Below are 17,845 nucleotides of genomic sequence, written 5' to 3'. Positions count from 1 at the left end.
GTCTGAGAATCTTCTTGTGAGGCACCAGTTTACTCTCACCAGACACAGGGAGAACTGGGGATATTTCATGACTCAGATAAGGTGATGGTTAATGGCATCAGTTCTGGAATCAGACAGACCTGGGTTCAAATCCTGGCCCTGCCACTTCCTAGCAGGGTGACCTTGGGCAAGTTATTCAACCTCCTTATGCCTCAGTCTCCACATTAGGAAATGGGTTGTTGGAAGATTAAAAGGAATGCTGACTATAAAGCGCCTGGCGTGTAGTTAAGTGCTGTTCATTAAAGTATGACAGACCAGCTCACCAGTTTTACATGGTCAGTGACTGATGGAGAAGAGCTGTTTGAACAACTGTAGGATGATCTCAGGGTCCAGGCCCAGGCCAGTGGCTGGGCCATGACGTACACCCAAGTTGTTCAGTTCTCAAATTTTGGTCTCCCTGAACAGAAGCCAGTACAGAATTGAGTTGGTACGTGCCTTCTACCTGTGTCCCGTTACCAATAAATTTAAGCGAAAACTTGGTTCACAGATTTAGTCCAAGATTTCTATGTGGAAATCTGATTCTGTGTAGAGATCAACAGCTTAGAAATTCCACGCCAAATGCTGTAAGTTCCTGAGCACATCGACATTGTATACCTCGGGGTGGGATCGCTGCCAAAGCCCTGAGCACTGTGTGATCTGAGTGACCCAAAAACAGATCTCCTTTGGGAACATGCAGCTTCTCTAATCACGCTTTTCTTTCAGTGTCCGCCATGCTGGAGAACGAGAGCATTCAGGGTCTGTCAGGGGTGAAGCCCACGGGCTACCGGAAGCGCACCTCCAGCATGGCGGAGGGAGATAGCTCGTACTGCCTGGAAGCCATCATCCGCCAGATGAATTCCTTCCACACAGTCATGTGCGACCAGGGCCTGGACCCCGAGATCATCTTGCAGGTGTTCAAACAGCTCTTCTATATGATCAACGCGGTGACTCTCAACAACCTGCTTCTGCGGAAGGACGTCTGCTCCTGGAGCACAGGCATGCAGCTCAGGTACTAGAGGCGCCTCGGCCGGGCCCCAAGGGGGGCCTGCACACCAGCTCCAGTCGGGCATGGAACACTGGTCTCTGAAAGTGAAATCGAAATCCAGCTGATCACCCTTGTCACCGTCAGTATGTGACTCAAATACATCACCTTTTTATTTATTGGTAAAATTCATCACACGCTGAGATGGTGACCCCATAAACAAATTAGTTCAAAGTTTAAACACGTTTACATACTTTAATATAAAGATTGTAAATGTGATGTGGATAGGTCAGAGAGAAAAATCAATGACTTAAGAGGCATGAAGGCTCACAGAGATGTACAAATATGTTTGTGAGTGTTAAATGTAAGTTGTTTTAATTCAATATAGTGAATGCCTCTTTTTTCCATTAACTTAATACAGACACTTTAGGTACTTCATCTTGGCTTGATTTTACGCATCCACTCATTTCACAGAAAGTTACTGAGCGCCAGGCACTTTTCGTGCTCTTGCCCATGTGAGATAATTAAGATGAGGAGAACAGTAACACTAGTGGCAGCTGGGCTGCAAAATAAACACAGGAGGTGAGCCCATCCCAGTGAAGTAAGAGGATAGGCCTAACAGAGCTCACTCTTCCTATGTCTAAGGTACAATATAAGTCAGCTGGAGGAGTGGCTTCGGGGAAGAAACCTGCACCAGAGCGGAGCTGTTGAGACCATGGAACCTCTGATCCAAGCAGCCCAGCTCCTGCAGTTAAAGAAGAAAAGCCCCGAGGATGCAGAGGCCATCTGCTCCCTGTGCACCGCCCTCAGCACCCAGCAGGTATGGTCACCGTCAGCCAAGGGACTCAGAGCAAGCCTGGCTTCCATTTCAAGTCCGTTCCTGCCAGTGCTTGTCTTTTATTGCTGCACTGCTGGCCTTTTCTGCCCTCGGTGATACAGTCCTGAAGGAGGACTGTAGGAGGACAGGCTTAACAGAGCTGATGGGATGTTCCTGGATGAACCAAGGACCACTTTGGTCTGTGAAACAAGATGCCACAGTTTCCCAGTAACTCTCCCGTCTCTCTTGTTTACTTAGAAAGATAAGGTAGTCAACCCACAAAACGTCAAGCTTAGGCACAAACCTTTTTTTTTTAAGAACTTTTATTGAGATACAGTTAACAGACAATAAACAGCATATATTTAGAGTGTACAATTTGGTATCCCAATCTCCCAATTCAGTCCCCTTCAGCCCTCCCCGCTTTCCCCACTTGGTGTCCATGTGTTTGTTCTCTACATCTGTGTCTCTATTTCTGCTTTGCATTTCCTCTTTCACAGTTGTTAGCATTTGCCTTATGTATTGAGGTGCTCCTATATTGGGTGCATATATAGTTATAATTGTTATCTCCTCTTCTTGGATGGATCCCTTGATCTTTATGTAATGTCCTTTCTTGTCTCTTGTAACATTTTTTATTTTAAAGTCTGTTTTATCTGATATGAGTATTGCTACTCCAGCTTTCTTTTGATTTTCATTTGCATGGAATATCTTTTTCCATCCCCTCACTTTCAGTCTGTATGTGTCCCTAGGTCGGAAGTGGGTCTCTTGGAGACAGCATATATATGGGTCTTGTTTTTGTATCCATTCAGCCAGTCTGTGTCTTTTGGTTGGTGCATTTAGTACATTTACATTCAAGGTAATTATCGATATGTATGTTCCTATTACCATTTTCTTAATTGTTTTATTGTTGTTTCTATAGGTCCTTTTCTTATGTTTCCTGCTTAGAGAAATTCCTTTAGCATTTGTTGTAGGGCTGGTTTGGTGGTGCTGAATTCTCTTAGCTGTTGCTTGTCTGTAAAGCTTTTGATTTCTCCCTCGAATCTGAATGAGATCCTTGCTGGGTAGAGTATTCTTGGTTGTAGGTTCTTCCCTTTCATCACTTGAAATATATCATGCCACTCCCTTCTGGCTTGCAGAGTTTCTGCTGAGAAATCAGCTGTTAACCTTATGGGAGTTCCCTTGTATGTTATTTGTCATTTTTCCCTTGTTGCTTTTAATAACTTTTCTCTGTCTTTAATTTTTGTCAGCTTGACTACTATAATGTCTTGGCCTGTTTCTCCTTGGGTTTATCTTGCCTGGGACTCTCTGTGCTTCCTGGACTTGGGTGGCTATTTCCTTTCCCATGTTAGGGACGTTTTCAGCTATAATCTCTTCCAGTATTTTCTCGAGTCCTTTCTCTCTCTCTTCTCCTTCTGGGACCCCTATAACGCAAACATTGGTGCATTTAACATTGTCCCAGAGGTCTCTTAGGCTGTCTTCAGTTCTTTTCATTCTTTTTCTTTATTCTTTTCCGTATCAATGATTATCACCATTCTGTCTTCCAGCTCATTTATTCGCCCTTCTGCCTCAGTTAATCTGCTATTGGTTCCTTCTAGTGTATTTTTCATTTCAGTTATTGTGTTGCATATCTCTGTTTGTTTGTTCTTTAATTCTTCTAGGTCTTTGGTAAACTTTTTGATCTTTGCATCCAGTCTCTTTTCAAAGTCCTGGATCATCTTCAGTATCATTATTCTGAATTCTTTTTCTGGAAGGGTGCCTATCTCCTCTTCATTTAGTTGTTTTTCTGGGGCTTTATCCTGTCCCTTCATCTGGTGCAAAGTTCTCTGCTTTTTCATTTTCTCTGTCTTTCTGTGGCTGTGGTTTTCAGTTCCACAAGACGAAATACTGCTGATACTGCTTGATACTGCTGTCTTCCCTCTTATGGAGGAAGCTATGTAGGAGGCTCATGGGTGCTTCCTGATGGGAGGGCTGATGGTGGGTCTAGGCACAAACTTCTTTAAAAGCTTACAATGAATTCTGGAATGTCTCTCACCTAGAAATTTAAATTTCTTTCAGAAATTGGCAGCATCCAGCATTTGGCGTTAAATTGTTTTCTTTACAACTGTGATTCCATTAAGGTCATCTTTTCAGTTAGAATCCATTTACTTTAAATAAAGTCAGTGAGAACCTAGAGGCATTTAAATGTTCCTTTCCTTTCCCCAAAATTGTATTTATATTAGGACTCAGTTGCAGAGATATTACCAGTCTATGAAAAGATAAATCCTGTCCACACACAGGCAACCTTGCCCTCCATCATGAATGTGCCAATTTAGAAATGGGCCCACCACAAGTTGGTAGTGCAAAATGAGATCAGCATGAGGAAATCAGATTTTCCAATTAAATCATGTGCCTTCTCTCCACCCAGCACCTAAAGAACAACAAAATCCAAACTCACTATTGCAAAGTAAACATACATTTCTTTACCTCCTCCACTAACCACTAAGAGATGAAATACCAAACTCTTAAGAAAACTGCTTCCTTCTATAAATGTTCTGAAAGTTTTGAAACTTTTTAAAATTTTGCTTTTGTATGTTTACTCCTGGACTGCAACTGGCATCCCTCTGTTCCTGGGCAGGCTACTTCCCCCAAACAGTTGGTAGCAGACAAAGGATTATCTCCCATTTGGATAGGCAAAAAATCTGTTCCTTCATAAGTGATTTTGGGGGTGATAGGAGGTAGGAAGGCGTTGATAAGACCTTTGTTGTATAAGATAAGGTACCCAGGACTCTTAATGAAACCTTTAAATTACTAGTAGATAAGAGGCTGAGTACTTCAGGCAACAGTTTCCTGAAATACTCATTGCTTTATAAGCCGTGAAGCATGGGGGGGAGGTGGGCAGATATACAGGAGAGAGGAATCGGGTAAGAGAGCTCAGGCAGAGCTTCCGGACTCTAGTTTACTAAACATAGACCACTAAACATTGGTCCAGCTGCATCTAAATTGTAGGTCTTGCCTAAAGAGAAGTGTCCTCCTGTGCCAATGTCATATGTTCTTTAAAATTCAAAAGTTGTCTTATGTTCATTCAGCTCTGTGCTAAACTTTTGTTTTCATTCCAACAGATTGTCAAAATTTTGAACCTTTATACTCCCCTGAATGAATTTGAAGAACGGGTAACTGTGGCCTTTATACGAACAATCCAGGTGAGTTTTGAAATGTTAATCAATTTTATAAAGTCCTAGTCTAAAATAAAAGAATTGGTAGCTTAGATTTTAACCTTGCTTCTCTTTATTACTGAAGTACTGGTTATATTATATTCTAGAAGACCTTACATTTTTAGATGTTCTCTTTAGGTAAATATGAGCCATACCACCCATGAATAACATATATGCACAGAAGACTGAACTTTAATCATCTCTGCCTCTCAGATTTTAGACAGTGTCTATTATTTAATTTGCCACTAGCATGTTACTAAAAGCACAAAATGAAATTAACAAAGTAAGCATGAATATCAACCCTACCCACAAATGCAACTAAGATATACTGTTTGAAGAAAACAATTTGAGCTCTTAAATCTTGACTCTGAGACTTATAATGTTTGCTCTTAGGAATAGGCTTGAAAGAAAACATATTAGGGAAATGATTATTTAAATCTGTCTTAAGAGTATGGGAGTTTTTACTTAAAGATGAGCTTCCTAAGCTGAGCCCTAAGTGATTTGGGCCGAGTGCCTAACCTTTGTGTGTGCTGTAGGCTGACAGCATCTAAATGATGGGTCACATCAAGATTACTGAAAAAATGGTGAGCATTTCTTCCATTAGTATCTGTGGGGAACACCTTGAGGAGACATACTTTCTCAAACTTTTAAACAACCTCTTTAGCCAGTGAAGTAATTGTCAATATGAAACAAGGATAAAAAGAAATGGGGGAAGGTGATTACAGGAGGAGACAGGAAGGAGAAAAAGAATAAATTAACTTAAGCATCGTGTACAAGTAGAAAATAGAAACTGCAAGACAAGGGAGGGTGCCAGTCGGATGGAAGGTTGTTCTCTTAAGGGGAAATGCAGTGGTTTATTAAAGATTTGGGTCAGAGAAGCAGGCAGAGTCACCAACGGATATTGTATAGTCAGCTGCTGAAAAGACTGATGGCAGAAGCCATTAAGTTCTCTGACCTGCGGCTGTTTTTATGGAGAGTTTAGAATTTACACAAAGCAAAGTGCAGATTTAGAAAGTCTTTTTTTTCTCCCCCCAGTATCTGAGACAAACATTAGAGGGAGAGCTGTAACTGCTTATAAAGTGGCACTGCTTATGAGAAGCAAGTTCAGGCCAAAAGTCAAAGAATATGAGCCAAGTCAGACTTGGGGTCTTAATTAAGGAAGTAGGAAAAAAGCAATAGAAGTTGGTCAGATAGTCTCTGGATACATGTACAGTCAGATTCTGAGTTTTCCTTAGTAGTCAATTCCCATGTCCAGCAATTCTATCAAAAAATGGGTTTTTGTTTTTGTTTTTTTGCCAGCTAGAGTTTTTTATGTCCTGTTTCTCCCTAGACAGTGCTCAGAGGAAAGGCTGGGACAATCCATGCCATCCTCCTGTATTTGAACCTTAGGTAGGATAAATACAAGTTGCTTATTAAAGCACATCATTTGCTTGGATGGTGAGGACAGAATATGCTGACCTTTAAGAATGTAAGTTTGAGGGGACTGTTAAACTCACCACAGGAGTCACAAGAGGATTCCTGTGAGATGACTACCTTGTGAATTTTAAATAAATAAATGCATATATACCTTTTGCTGCTGAATTGTAATAATATAGATATTATTTAGCTTTTTGTTTTTTGTCCATTTGTATACCCTCCTCTAAATCCTTTACAATTTCCTCAGACCCTTTAACGCGCAGAGCCTACTGATGCATCTAAGGTAGAGAAATAAAAAGGTCTTAAGTGCTATGAAAAAATTTTAAGAGCCTCTTGCCATTTTACATTTTCTGTGCATTTTCACATGCTGTGTGATAGGTTTGTAATAATAAATGCAGCAAAGCTCAGAGTGAGCTGAGTGCTGAGCTATTGACACTCTTGGAGAGACCATTCTGCCAGGGTCACATCAAAGCCACCCTTTGGTATCTTAAATTAGTAAAGCTGCTTATTCGTCCTTAAATGTCCTTGACTCTCCTAAACTTCTTTTCCTATTATTTTAAACTACTTTTTCAAACCGTTAAAATTACTTAAAAATTTGACCCATCTTTCAAGATGCCAAACCCCATGGGTGTTTTTAAAATTGACAGGGAAATTTAAAGTGTTTTCCTTATCCAGGTTCAACTCTACAGGTTCTGCTGCCACCTTAGAACCATCCCACAACCCTAAACTCATGCAGATTTCATTCTAAACATCTGTTTTCCAGCACTTTCCAAAGGCTGCTGTATATTTATTGACCTCACCCCCTGCTTCAAGTCTCAAGAAAAATAGAGATGCTGTGAGTGTTAGAGTAAGTGTAACATCCGCACACTGGATGTGCTTAGCAGATTAATATCCCTTGGTTTTCTCTAAAATAAGGAAATGATGAAATCTCTAGAAAATTACAACATATCAAACTACTGTCACTATTTGAAGCAATCATGGTGCCTTGTCCCAACAGGAAAAAACAGTTCTCATAATCAAAGTTAATGTGGGATGACCTGTGTTTTCACAAAATCAGGATATGCTGGTTTTCCTTTTGGCAGGACTCTCACAGTTAACTAGTTTCACTTGCCTTGTAAAGTGCAGTTCAGAGGTTGATGGTGTGTGCCACGCAGGAGGAAGAAAGGAGCCTATCATAAAAAGAACAACAGCAAACAACATAGCACTTGCCAAGTACCAGAGACCTCTCTGAGTGCTTTACATATGCGTAACTCTCTTGATCCTCATAACCTTATGAGTATACACTCCCCATCTCATTTTTTTGTATGTGGTTTTCTATTTTAAGCCATTTTTAAGTGTACAATTCAGTGACACATGCATTCACAATGTTATATAACCATCACCGCTAATTCCAAAACTTTTTCATCATCCCAAACAGAAACTCTACCCACTGAGCAATAACTTCCTATTCTTCCTTCCCTCCAGCCCCTGGTAACCTCTATTCTAGTTCCTGTCTCTATGAATTTGCCTATACTGGATATTTCATATAAGTGGAACCATACAATATTTGTCCTTTTGGACCTGACTTAGTGTTCTCAGGGTTCATCTACATTGTAGCAGGTATCAGAACTTCATTCCTTTCTATGGTTGAACAATATTGCCTTGTATGTATATATCACACTTTGTTTATCCATTCATCTGCTGATGGACACTGGATTGTTTGTTTAGTGGGAATACTGCTTTTATGAACATTGGTGTACAGATATCTGAGTATTTGTTCTAAATTATTTTAGGTGTATACTTGGGAGTTGAATTACGGGGTCATATAGTAATTTTGTGTTTAAATGTTTGAGGAACTGCCTCAAACACCATTTTGCATTCCCACCAGCAATGCATGAGGTATATACAAGGGAATGTCATTCTTGTATTTTTGTATGTTGAACCACCCTTGCATCCTGAGGATAACTCCAAATTGGTCATGTATATGTTTGTTAAGTCTATTTGGTGTATAGTGGTGTTCATTGGCCTCTGTTTGCTATTGATTTTCCATCTGGTTGTTCTATCCATTATTGAAAATGGGGTACTGAGATGTCTGACTATTATTATAGAACTATTTCTCCCTTCAATTCTGACCATTTTTGTTTCATATATTTTGAGCTGTATTGCTAGGTGCATATATATTTATAACTCATATCTTGATAGATTGAGCCTTTATGAATACATAATGTCCTTCCTTGTCTCTTGTAAATTTTTTTTGCTTAAAGTGTACTTTGTATGACAGTAATATAGCCATTTCAGCTCTTTTCTGGTTACTTGGAATATCTTTTTTCAAACTTTTACTTTGTCTTTTTGTGTGTCTAAAGTGAGTCTCTTGTAGATAGCATATGGATGGATCATGTCTTTTAATCCATTTTACCAATCTCTGCCTTTTAATTGCCTTTAAATTTACATTTAAAGTATTACTGATAAAGGATTTACGTCTGCCATTTAGCTACTTGTTTTCTGATCGTCTTATATGTTTTGTGGTTTTCAATTCTTCCATCACTGCCTTTTTTGTAGTGAGTATATCATTTTGATTCCCTACTTTTCTGTATGTTTTTTGGTTATTTTCTTTGTGCTTACTGTGGTGATCACAAATCGTCTTCAACTTGTAACAACCTAGTTTAAATAATACCTACTTAGTTTCAACAATATACAAGTACTCTGCTGCTGTACATCTCCATCCCTCTGCCTTTATATTGTTATTGTCACAGATCACGTCTGTTATACGTGTGTACCCATTAACAGAAATTTGTAATTATTTTCTGCATTTGTATAAATCATATAGGAAAAAAAGGTGCTACAAACCAAAAGTATAATACTGGCTTTTACATTTACCTATGTTGTTAGCTTTACCAGTGTTCTTTATTGCTTCTTATGGCTTTGAGTTACTGTCTAATGCCCTTTCATGTCATCCTGAAGGACTTTCTTCAGTTACTGGTAACTAGCTCCTTCTGCTTTTATCTGGAATTGACTTAGTTGTCCCTTGGTACCCATGGAGGATTGGTTCTAGGACCTCCATGGGTACCAAACCTGTGGACGCTCAAGTTCTTCGTATAAAATGGCATAGTATTTGCATACAACCTACCCACATCCTCCTGTACACTTTAAATCATCTCCAGATGACTTATAATACCTAATACAATGTAAATGATATATAAATAGTTATCAGCATGTGTCAAATTCAGGTTTTACCTTTTGGAACTTTAGTAGTTATCGTTTTGCCAGATATAGAATTCTTGGTTGACTGAAAGCAGAAATTTCAGGACTTCGAATATATTATCCCACTGCCTTCTGGCCTCCATGGTTTCTGATAAGAAATCCACTTTTATTCTTACTGAGGATACCTTGTTATGTGATGAGTCACTTCTCTCTTGCTGCTTTCAGGATTCTTTCTTTGTCATTGAGGTTTGATAATTTGACTATAATGTGTCTCAATGTGAATCTTTTTGAGTTTCTTCTGCTTGCAGTTTGTTGAGCTTCTTATATATGTAGATATATGGATATATCTTTCATCAGGTTTGGGAATCCAGCCACTATTTCTTCAAATAGTTTGCTGTCCCTTTCTTTTCTCTTTCTAGGACTCTTATGGTGTATATGTTGGTACACTTTACGGTGTCCCACAAGTCCCTCAGGCTCTGTTCCTTTTATTCATTCTTGTTTCTATCTACTCCTCAAACTGGGAAATAATTGCTTTACCTTCAAGTTCACTGGTCATTTCTTCTGCCGCTCAAGTCTGCTGTTAGACCCTTTCAGTGAGCTGAAAATTTTCATTTTAGTTATTATACTTTTCCTAAAATATCTGGCCCCAAATAGAGGGGAAAAGGGAGAGTGTGTATTCCTTTAAATCTTACAATTGACACCACTGGAGGAAGCCACTGCATACCAAGAGAGCCAAAATCAAGGCAGGCATCTGTGCCAGTCCTTCAGGGAACTGCCAGACCAGCCAAAGTGCACAACCCCAGATTTTTGGAAGACAAGGTCTCACTGCCTGCCCTGGCACGAGCCAGCTGCTCCAGGACTGTGGGTTGCTATCCCTACAGCTGCAGTGGGGCTGGAGAAAGGGGGATGGTAGCTGATGTACACTGCTCACTTAGCAAACATCAGCAGGCTCTCCTTCATCAGGCACTCTCCTGGTGGTTGTAAGTGTCCAGCCGAGTTCCAGAGTTACAAGATAGTTGATGCCGATTGCTTTTTTCTAGCTCAGTGGTTGCTTCAGTGGAGTGACTGACCCCTAGATATTCCTGCTCTGTCATTTTGTGTGCTGTCACTCTCTCCATTCCTTTTTTTTTAAATTTTTATTGGCATATAGTTGATTTACAATGTTGTGTTAGTTTCAGGTGTACAGCAAAGTGAATCTGTCATACATATACATACATCCACTCTTTTTTAGATTTTTTTCCCATATAGGCCATTACAGAGTATTGAGTAGAGTTCCCTGTGCTATACAGTGGGTCCTTATTGGCTATCTATTATATATATAGTATCCCCATGCCTTTTTATGGATGAGGAAACCGGGGGCATAGAAAGGTTCAGGAACTCTCCCAGGATGGTGCAAGGATTAGAGCTCAGGTTATCCTCCAGAGCCTATGGCCTTAACCCCACTTCATCATACTGCCTGCCTCTCCACATGACTTGCACCTGAAATATATTTTTCTATTCTCCCTTAGATGGAAAATTTTTTAAAGAATGCTAGAATTGGGAGAGAAATCACAGTCATCTAATCTCCAACAAGCCTAAATCAGAACTTCTCTCTTTGCTGAATACCTGAGAGAGAAGGAGACCACATTCTCCTGAAGTCCTATCTAGTTATCATAACAGAAATATTCCTGTGATTCATTTTTGTGAATTCACCCAAACTGGCTATTTTTAGGTGTAGGAAGTATTTTACATGGTCTTATTCTTCTCCACAGGCACAACTGCAAGAGCGGAATGACCCTCAGCAGCTGCTGTTAGACTCCAAGCACATGTTTCCCGTTTTGTTCCCATTTAATCCATCTTCTCTGACCATGGATTCGATCCACATCCCAGCTTGTCTCAATCTGGAGTTCCTCAATGAAGTCTGAAAGTGCACGTGCCAAAGCGCGACTGCCAGTGAGAGCAAGAAGGAAGTATACAGCATAGTCAAGAGAATTTACGGCTCCATTAAATCTATAAAAGTAGATCAAATCAGAGGTTGAGAGCCTGTGCAGAGTGAACTACACGGAATAAGACACCCGTCATTATATTTTGTACCTACTGCTTGGAATAAAAACACTTGAAATATGGAAGATTTTTTTTAAAAGTATGATTTCGGTCTAAACAAATACACATCATAATCTACAGCCACCAAGCAGCCCCCACAGCCATAGAAAAGGTGCCCATCTATAAAATGGAAATTGTCTAGTTTTGATCTTTGCACATAACAGACTGTCCAAAGTAAAATGATATTAAAAATATGTAAGTCACATAAACTGCCTTCAGAGGACCTTTTAACAAATAATGGTACGAATAACCATGATACTGTCATATAGTGAGTGACATTTCCCCACATCGACAAACCATAGGTGTGGATGGGTTTATGGGGAAGTGTTTGGAGGACAAATATACAGACCTAGGCCTTCTGAGAAGTTCCCCAAAGACATTTTTTAATGCCTAGTGCTGCAGAGATAGTGGTGTAATTGACCTCTAGACTAAACAGTTTTATTGGTTTCTGAAGTAAAATTAGAAGACTCAGTCCCTACTATACTCAAACGTATTTGTGTAGTTGTGAGTTTATGGAAGAATTATGCTAAAAATGCTGCAGTCTCAAACATAAAATGTGAGCAAATAGATATTCTTTATGTTTCTAATGCTAGTCCATGCACTTCCTGAGTCAAAAAACTTTCACAAAAATCTATGTAAGCTAAATGTTAGAAAATAATAAGTCTTATTTTTTATTTATAGATTAAAAACCAAACAAGTCAGTATAAAAGTCTTTAATCCCTTAATGCCATTATACCTCCAATAAGAACATTACATAATGCGCTAGTAATTCTAGATAACCAAAATAGGAAAACTTTATCTTCAGGATCAAGCTATTTGAAAAGCCTTTTTTAAAAATCAGTTCAGGTATTATTAAATTATTATCCAAAAGTTGTGTGTGTGTGTGTGCGCGTGTGTCTGTGAGAGAGCACGTCCATGCGTGTGTATTCGTTTTAAAGAGAGAATCGCTTATGTCAACTTTTCCTTTTCAGGTTATTTTAAACATTTTTCAAATTTACCACAAAAAATTGTAAATATCTCTGCTTTGAAATAAGGATTAAAAAAGAGTATTCAATGATAATATTACAACAGATTTTATGTTCAATACTTTTATAATTTTTGTCTCTTCAAAAGCGAGCATTCAATTAGAAAATCCTACATATTGTTTACCACCTTTTTCACTATTTTTTTCATATTTCTGGTATGCTGCTCCCATGAGAGGAACAGATGGTATTTGCAAATCATAGAAGAGCCTCTATGTTACATCAATAAGATAAAACTTCTCCACGAAGTACCATAGAAATCACACACCCCCACCACCTTCTTTTACTCAGTCTCTCAACTTAAAAGGTTCTTGGAAACACGACACACTCCAAGCCCTAAACAATCCTGTGCACGGCGCCCGCACAGCTCAGCTTCCTCGTCATTCTCCTCGCCCTCTGGGCAGGATGAGGCACAGCCCCCAGGGCGAAGACCACTGCCCAGCACGTCCCAACCCGTGTCATTGGCATGATACTCTTGACCTCCACATTGCACATCCTGGCTTCTCTCCGGTGTCCATGCAGAGCTGTGCCTGCCCCTCCCTTCCCAGCTGGAGTTACATAGTATGCCATCCTGCACCCACATCCTTCAACCTACACACTGACTAGGTTTCCAAGGCCAGTCTAAACCAATTGGGTCCATGGCTGCCTCTTTTTAAAGTTGTTTATTACATATAATTTGCTTTTTACTGAACTTTAAAATTTAGTTTCATCTAAGTCCTGTTCTTAATCTTCTAGAGAACCAAAAATGCCTTGTTAGAGTGGTAAGGAGTTTGAAAAGCAGTGATTCCATAAATTCAACAGATTCCCTGTCCTTACGTGCTGTCTTATACCCTCATTCTCTCCATCCCTCTGGGTCACTACCTCTGCTGTCACTGGTTGATCACTGGGTGCCAAGGACTCACTGAATAAAAGCTTGGCAAGTAGAATAAATGGGGTGGGGTACCTTATGAATAGTCTTCTATTTAGCCTAAGAAATGGCAGGTTGAGTTCTCTTCCAAAGGTAAAGGTATTTCACTGGAGCTGTACTTAATTTATCATATATATACTTAAAAAAACAAGTAGTCTTGTATAGACACAAACAATAAAGGAATATAGTAACTGGTTCCTTGATGTTTAGATCTGCCCTATTTAATGTAACACTTGGAGACTGGAAGAAGCATCTTTAATAATCAATCTTTAGTTAGCATTTTTCTTCCTTGAATTTCTTTAAAGTCAGTTCAACACATTTTCCAACTTCATGAAATCAATAATGACTTTTAACTTAAATAACTTAATTCATCATAAAGGTTTGAATTCTACACCAGATATCTGTCTTTATATTTTAATATTTAAAATTTAGTTGACACTTTTCTCACTATGTGCCTTTAGTAGTTACTAAGATAACTGACATCATTTCTCTGAAATAAGTGTTGCTGTAGGAAGAATTTTCATGTTCAGCATAACATCCTGGTGGTGTTTCGATCTGTCTTTTGAAACACGAGAAGCATTTTAAAGATTACTTAAGAATCAAATATTTATAGATTAAACAATTTGTGTTTTAAGTATTATATGTGTCCTATCTGTTTACCTAGAGTGACCTGTGTTCTGTACATATTAATAATTCCTGCTGAGGCTGACAAACATATCACCTACATGCATTCTCTCTCTGCCATCACAGCTGCAGTCAGACTTATGGTAACTGGCAATCAGACCCAAAGGAAAACAGGCTTTAATCCCCCTTTTTATGAAGCATGTCAATAAGTGTTTTTTCCCTTGATTTTCCTATACATTTTAAAGCATCTGTAAAAACAAAAAAAACAGACAAAACTAGGAACTTGGAAAACTTAGAAAAAATTAACACTGCTACCATCAATTCATCAAATATTTACTGAGAGCCTCACTTAATGCATTAAGATTATAGTAACATACATTAGAATCCATTTGTTTTACATACAGGAAATTGTTTTCATTCACTTGACCTAATTCTAAGGCAGCAAGGGGTATCCTACGTTGAAGCACTTGTATAATGCCAAATGACTAAATGGTTACTAAAATGTGACAGCATGGGGCAGGACCCTGTAGTTTTTCCTCATAGACTATTTCTCTGCAGTCAGCTTCTCAAATTATTTTCTGTATGACTAATTCACTTTTTGGATATATTAGTGCCATAGAGAATTAGGGAGTATAGACAATAAGAGGTTGATGCCAATGCCAAAATTTCATTCAAAAGATTGTTTTTCCTAAAAAAAAAATCTAATTCCAATAAAGGGGGTCAATCAACAATGAATTTAAACTGCTTTCTAAAGTGATAAAGTATCAGAATAATCCAGATTTGAATATAACATTTTGCCCCCAGCTGATGTTTAGATGAAAGACTGCCTCCCAGAAGGGGTTCGCATCATATTCAGGGCTGACCCTAACAGAGGAGAAGAAATACTACCACTAAAAATAGTTTTCCATTTTGAACAAATCTGTAAACTAAACCTTTGTTTTTATAAAAATTGCTTGTATTAGTCATTGTAATATTCAGCTGTGGATAAAAATTTGTGGAAATAAATACTTTTGAATAAAGTGGTGTGACATTTCAATGAAATTTAAAACAATAACTACACACTGGCTGAAAAGTTTATTTTTAATGCTTTCTTACGAGACTTTATTCAGGGGCCTATATTCAAACATGAGTCATGATCATTTAAACCAGGGGTTGGCAAACTTCAGCCTGCAAGATAGGGGTAGAGGGAAACTTTCCCTATAAAATAAGACTTACTGAGCTACACAATTCAAACAAGGCAGTTTGGGTATAGTAGATCATTGGAATAGAACAGAGAGCCAGAGAGAGACTCATATGTATGACTTCATATATGGCAAAGATGGCATTACAAATCAGTGAGGAAAATACTTACAGATCTGTATGGAGGAACTTATATAAGTGAAAAACATTAACAATAACATTAAAAAACTGGAGAAATATATTTCACGGAGAAGAAGACTCCACACCACAAAAATGTCGATTGTCCCCAAGTCGGTCTACAGGTTAAAAACCATCTCACTACGGCTTTTTGATGAAAATTGACAAGCAAATTTTAAAATTTATATGGAAGCGCAAAGGCCCAAGATAACGAAGATGCTCCTCAAAACAAAGAGGGAAAGCCTTCCCTAACACGTATCAAGACATTATAAAACTTCTTTAGTAATTCATATGGGTGGAACTGGCACAGAGACAGAAAATTTGACCAGTGGAACAGAACAGAGAGCCTAGAAACTGAACATCTATATGGAAACGTGAGTAGACTGTGTATTACCTAGAGAAGCACACACCAAAATCACGTGGAAATCTTAAAAATTCACATAACCAACCCCACCCAAATGTACAGAATAAGACCTCTCCAGGGATGGTGCCCTTAAACATCCATCATTAAGAAACTCTACTGAAATATTTCATGATATAGAAAAGTGTTCACAACATACTGGTCAGTTGAAAACTTACCTCTGAAACCCCACTTCCAACCTAAGGATGGACTTGCCTCTTTTCTGGGTGACTGGTAGAAGAATAACCTCTCTTCAGGAAAGCCTCTATCTTATACCCAGAGAGGTTAGGCCTACCTTTGGGACCTCAACGGGAAAACTGTGCCAAGAGCCAAATTTCAAACAACATACATTTACCTCATAACAGTTGAAAAAGAACAGAGGAGCCTGACCTCTGGGTCCTGGTCTGACACTTAGAGGTAGGCCTGGGAGGTGGTAGAAGCCAACCTAGTGCTCGCAGCTAAGCCATGTTGCTCTCCTTTTGCACACAATCTTACAAAGCCACATCAGACAAGGTCACTCTGACTGATGGAGACAACATCACTTTACAGTTTTGTCTAAATACAAACACAAGATCACTGTGCAAACCACATGATACCAAACACCCCTCTCCCGGCTAATGAATGACTACAGCTTCTTCACCAGTTGCAGGTTTAGTCTAGCTCCAATCTGCCCTCCTTCTAGATATGATCCTGCTGAAATATCTAATCAAAGACTTGACCCTACTTCTGGAGAGCACCCAATCCAGAGTGAACCTTTGCTTCTCTGGAGATTCCCCAAATCACCTAACCAAAGCCCAAAAGCCTGACATCCTCGAACGGAGCTGGCCCTCACTTCCTTAAGGCATGCCCTTGATGTGCAGGCTTCCTCATTGCAACAGCATTAAATCCAAACTGTTTGCATACAGGTGTGTGCCAGGAGGCATCTGGCTGAAGGGCATCAACACAGTGTTATCCCCTTCCACCAGTATTAGCATTTTGCAGAGTAAACTTAGAACCAAGGAGGTATTATTTCCAAACCAAACTTAGGTCTGCTTGCCTGCACACAGTAAAGGCAATCTACCAACACCGGGTGGTGGGGAAGGAAAGTGCAGTGTACTGCAGGGCCAAGCAAGGAGTATGGGCAGCTAATGCTCAAAAGATCTGAACTCTGGATGGATTTCAGGGAAAGGTTTTTAAAGACAGCATGAGGCAGAGGGTCACAGGGTGCCTGACCAGCTCATGGACATTTTTCTGACTGGTTGGTGGTGAGGTAATTGGGAGTCAACATCACCAACCTTCTTGTTCCAACCAGTCTGGGGTCTCCTGTTTGGGGTCAGCATGCAATTAACTTCTTCCATCTGGTGGGGGTTTCGGTATCTGCAAACGATTCAACAGTTCATGGCTCAGAATATTATCTATAGCCCATGAGAAGGAACTAGAGGTCCTTGATTTCATTTTATGGTTAAACTATTATTACGTTATCTTGCTTAACTGTTTTCCTTTGTTTCTGCATTTTCTCACTTCTCTGATTAAATCTGCCCTTTGGAACTCAGGGAAGGCCTAGGAGGCTAAAGTTGTTGTACTAACAAGAGGCAGGTGGAGGACACAGTGGGGGGGTCTGTCCAGCGAAGGCCCCATAGGGTCCTGCTCAGTTACACAATCTAGATTTACCTAAGGTTATACAGGTGTGCCTTGGAAATATTGCTGGTTCAGTTCAAGCCCACTGTAATAAAGTGAATATCACAATAAAGCAAGTAACACAAATTTTTTGGTTTCCCAGTGCATATAAAAGTTATGTTTCCACTATGTTGAAGTGTGCAATAGCATTATGCCTAAAAAAACAATGTACATACCATAATTTAAAAATACTTTAT

At 39.3% G+C, this 17,845-nt stretch overlaps 1 protein-coding gene across 1 annotated transcript in view; it reads left to right on the top strand.

Moving 5' to 3' along the window:
- Positions 1–11,709, top strand: part of MYO5B (myosin VB) — a 340,872-nt gene extending 329,163 nt beyond the window's left edge. Inside the window, exons 36-39 of the mRNA XM_057699421.1 lie at positions 742–1,027; positions 1,646–1,820; positions 4,913–4,993; positions 11,353–11,709. Of these exons, the coding sequence (XP_057555404.1) occupies positions 742–1,027; positions 1,646–1,820; positions 4,913–4,993; positions 11,353–11,505 (695 nt within the window). The 3' untranslated portion in view covers positions 11,506–11,709. The remainder of the gene's footprint in view (positions 1–741; positions 1,028–1,645; positions 1,821–4,912; positions 4,994–11,352) is intronic.
- The last annotated feature ends 6,136 nt before the right edge of the window (positions 11,710–17,845 follow it).

The sequence above is a fragment of the Hippopotamus amphibius genome, chromosome 11 (genome assembly GCF_030028045.1).
Source record: "Hippopotamus amphibius kiboko isolate mHipAmp2 chromosome 11, mHipAmp2.hap2, whole genome shotgun sequence".
Lineage (NCBI taxonomy): Eukaryota > Metazoa > Chordata > Mammalia > Artiodactyla > Hippopotamidae > Hippopotamus > Hippopotamus amphibius.
Note: the sequence above shows the minus strand (reverse complement) of the source record. Positions and strands in the feature narration are given on the sequence as shown.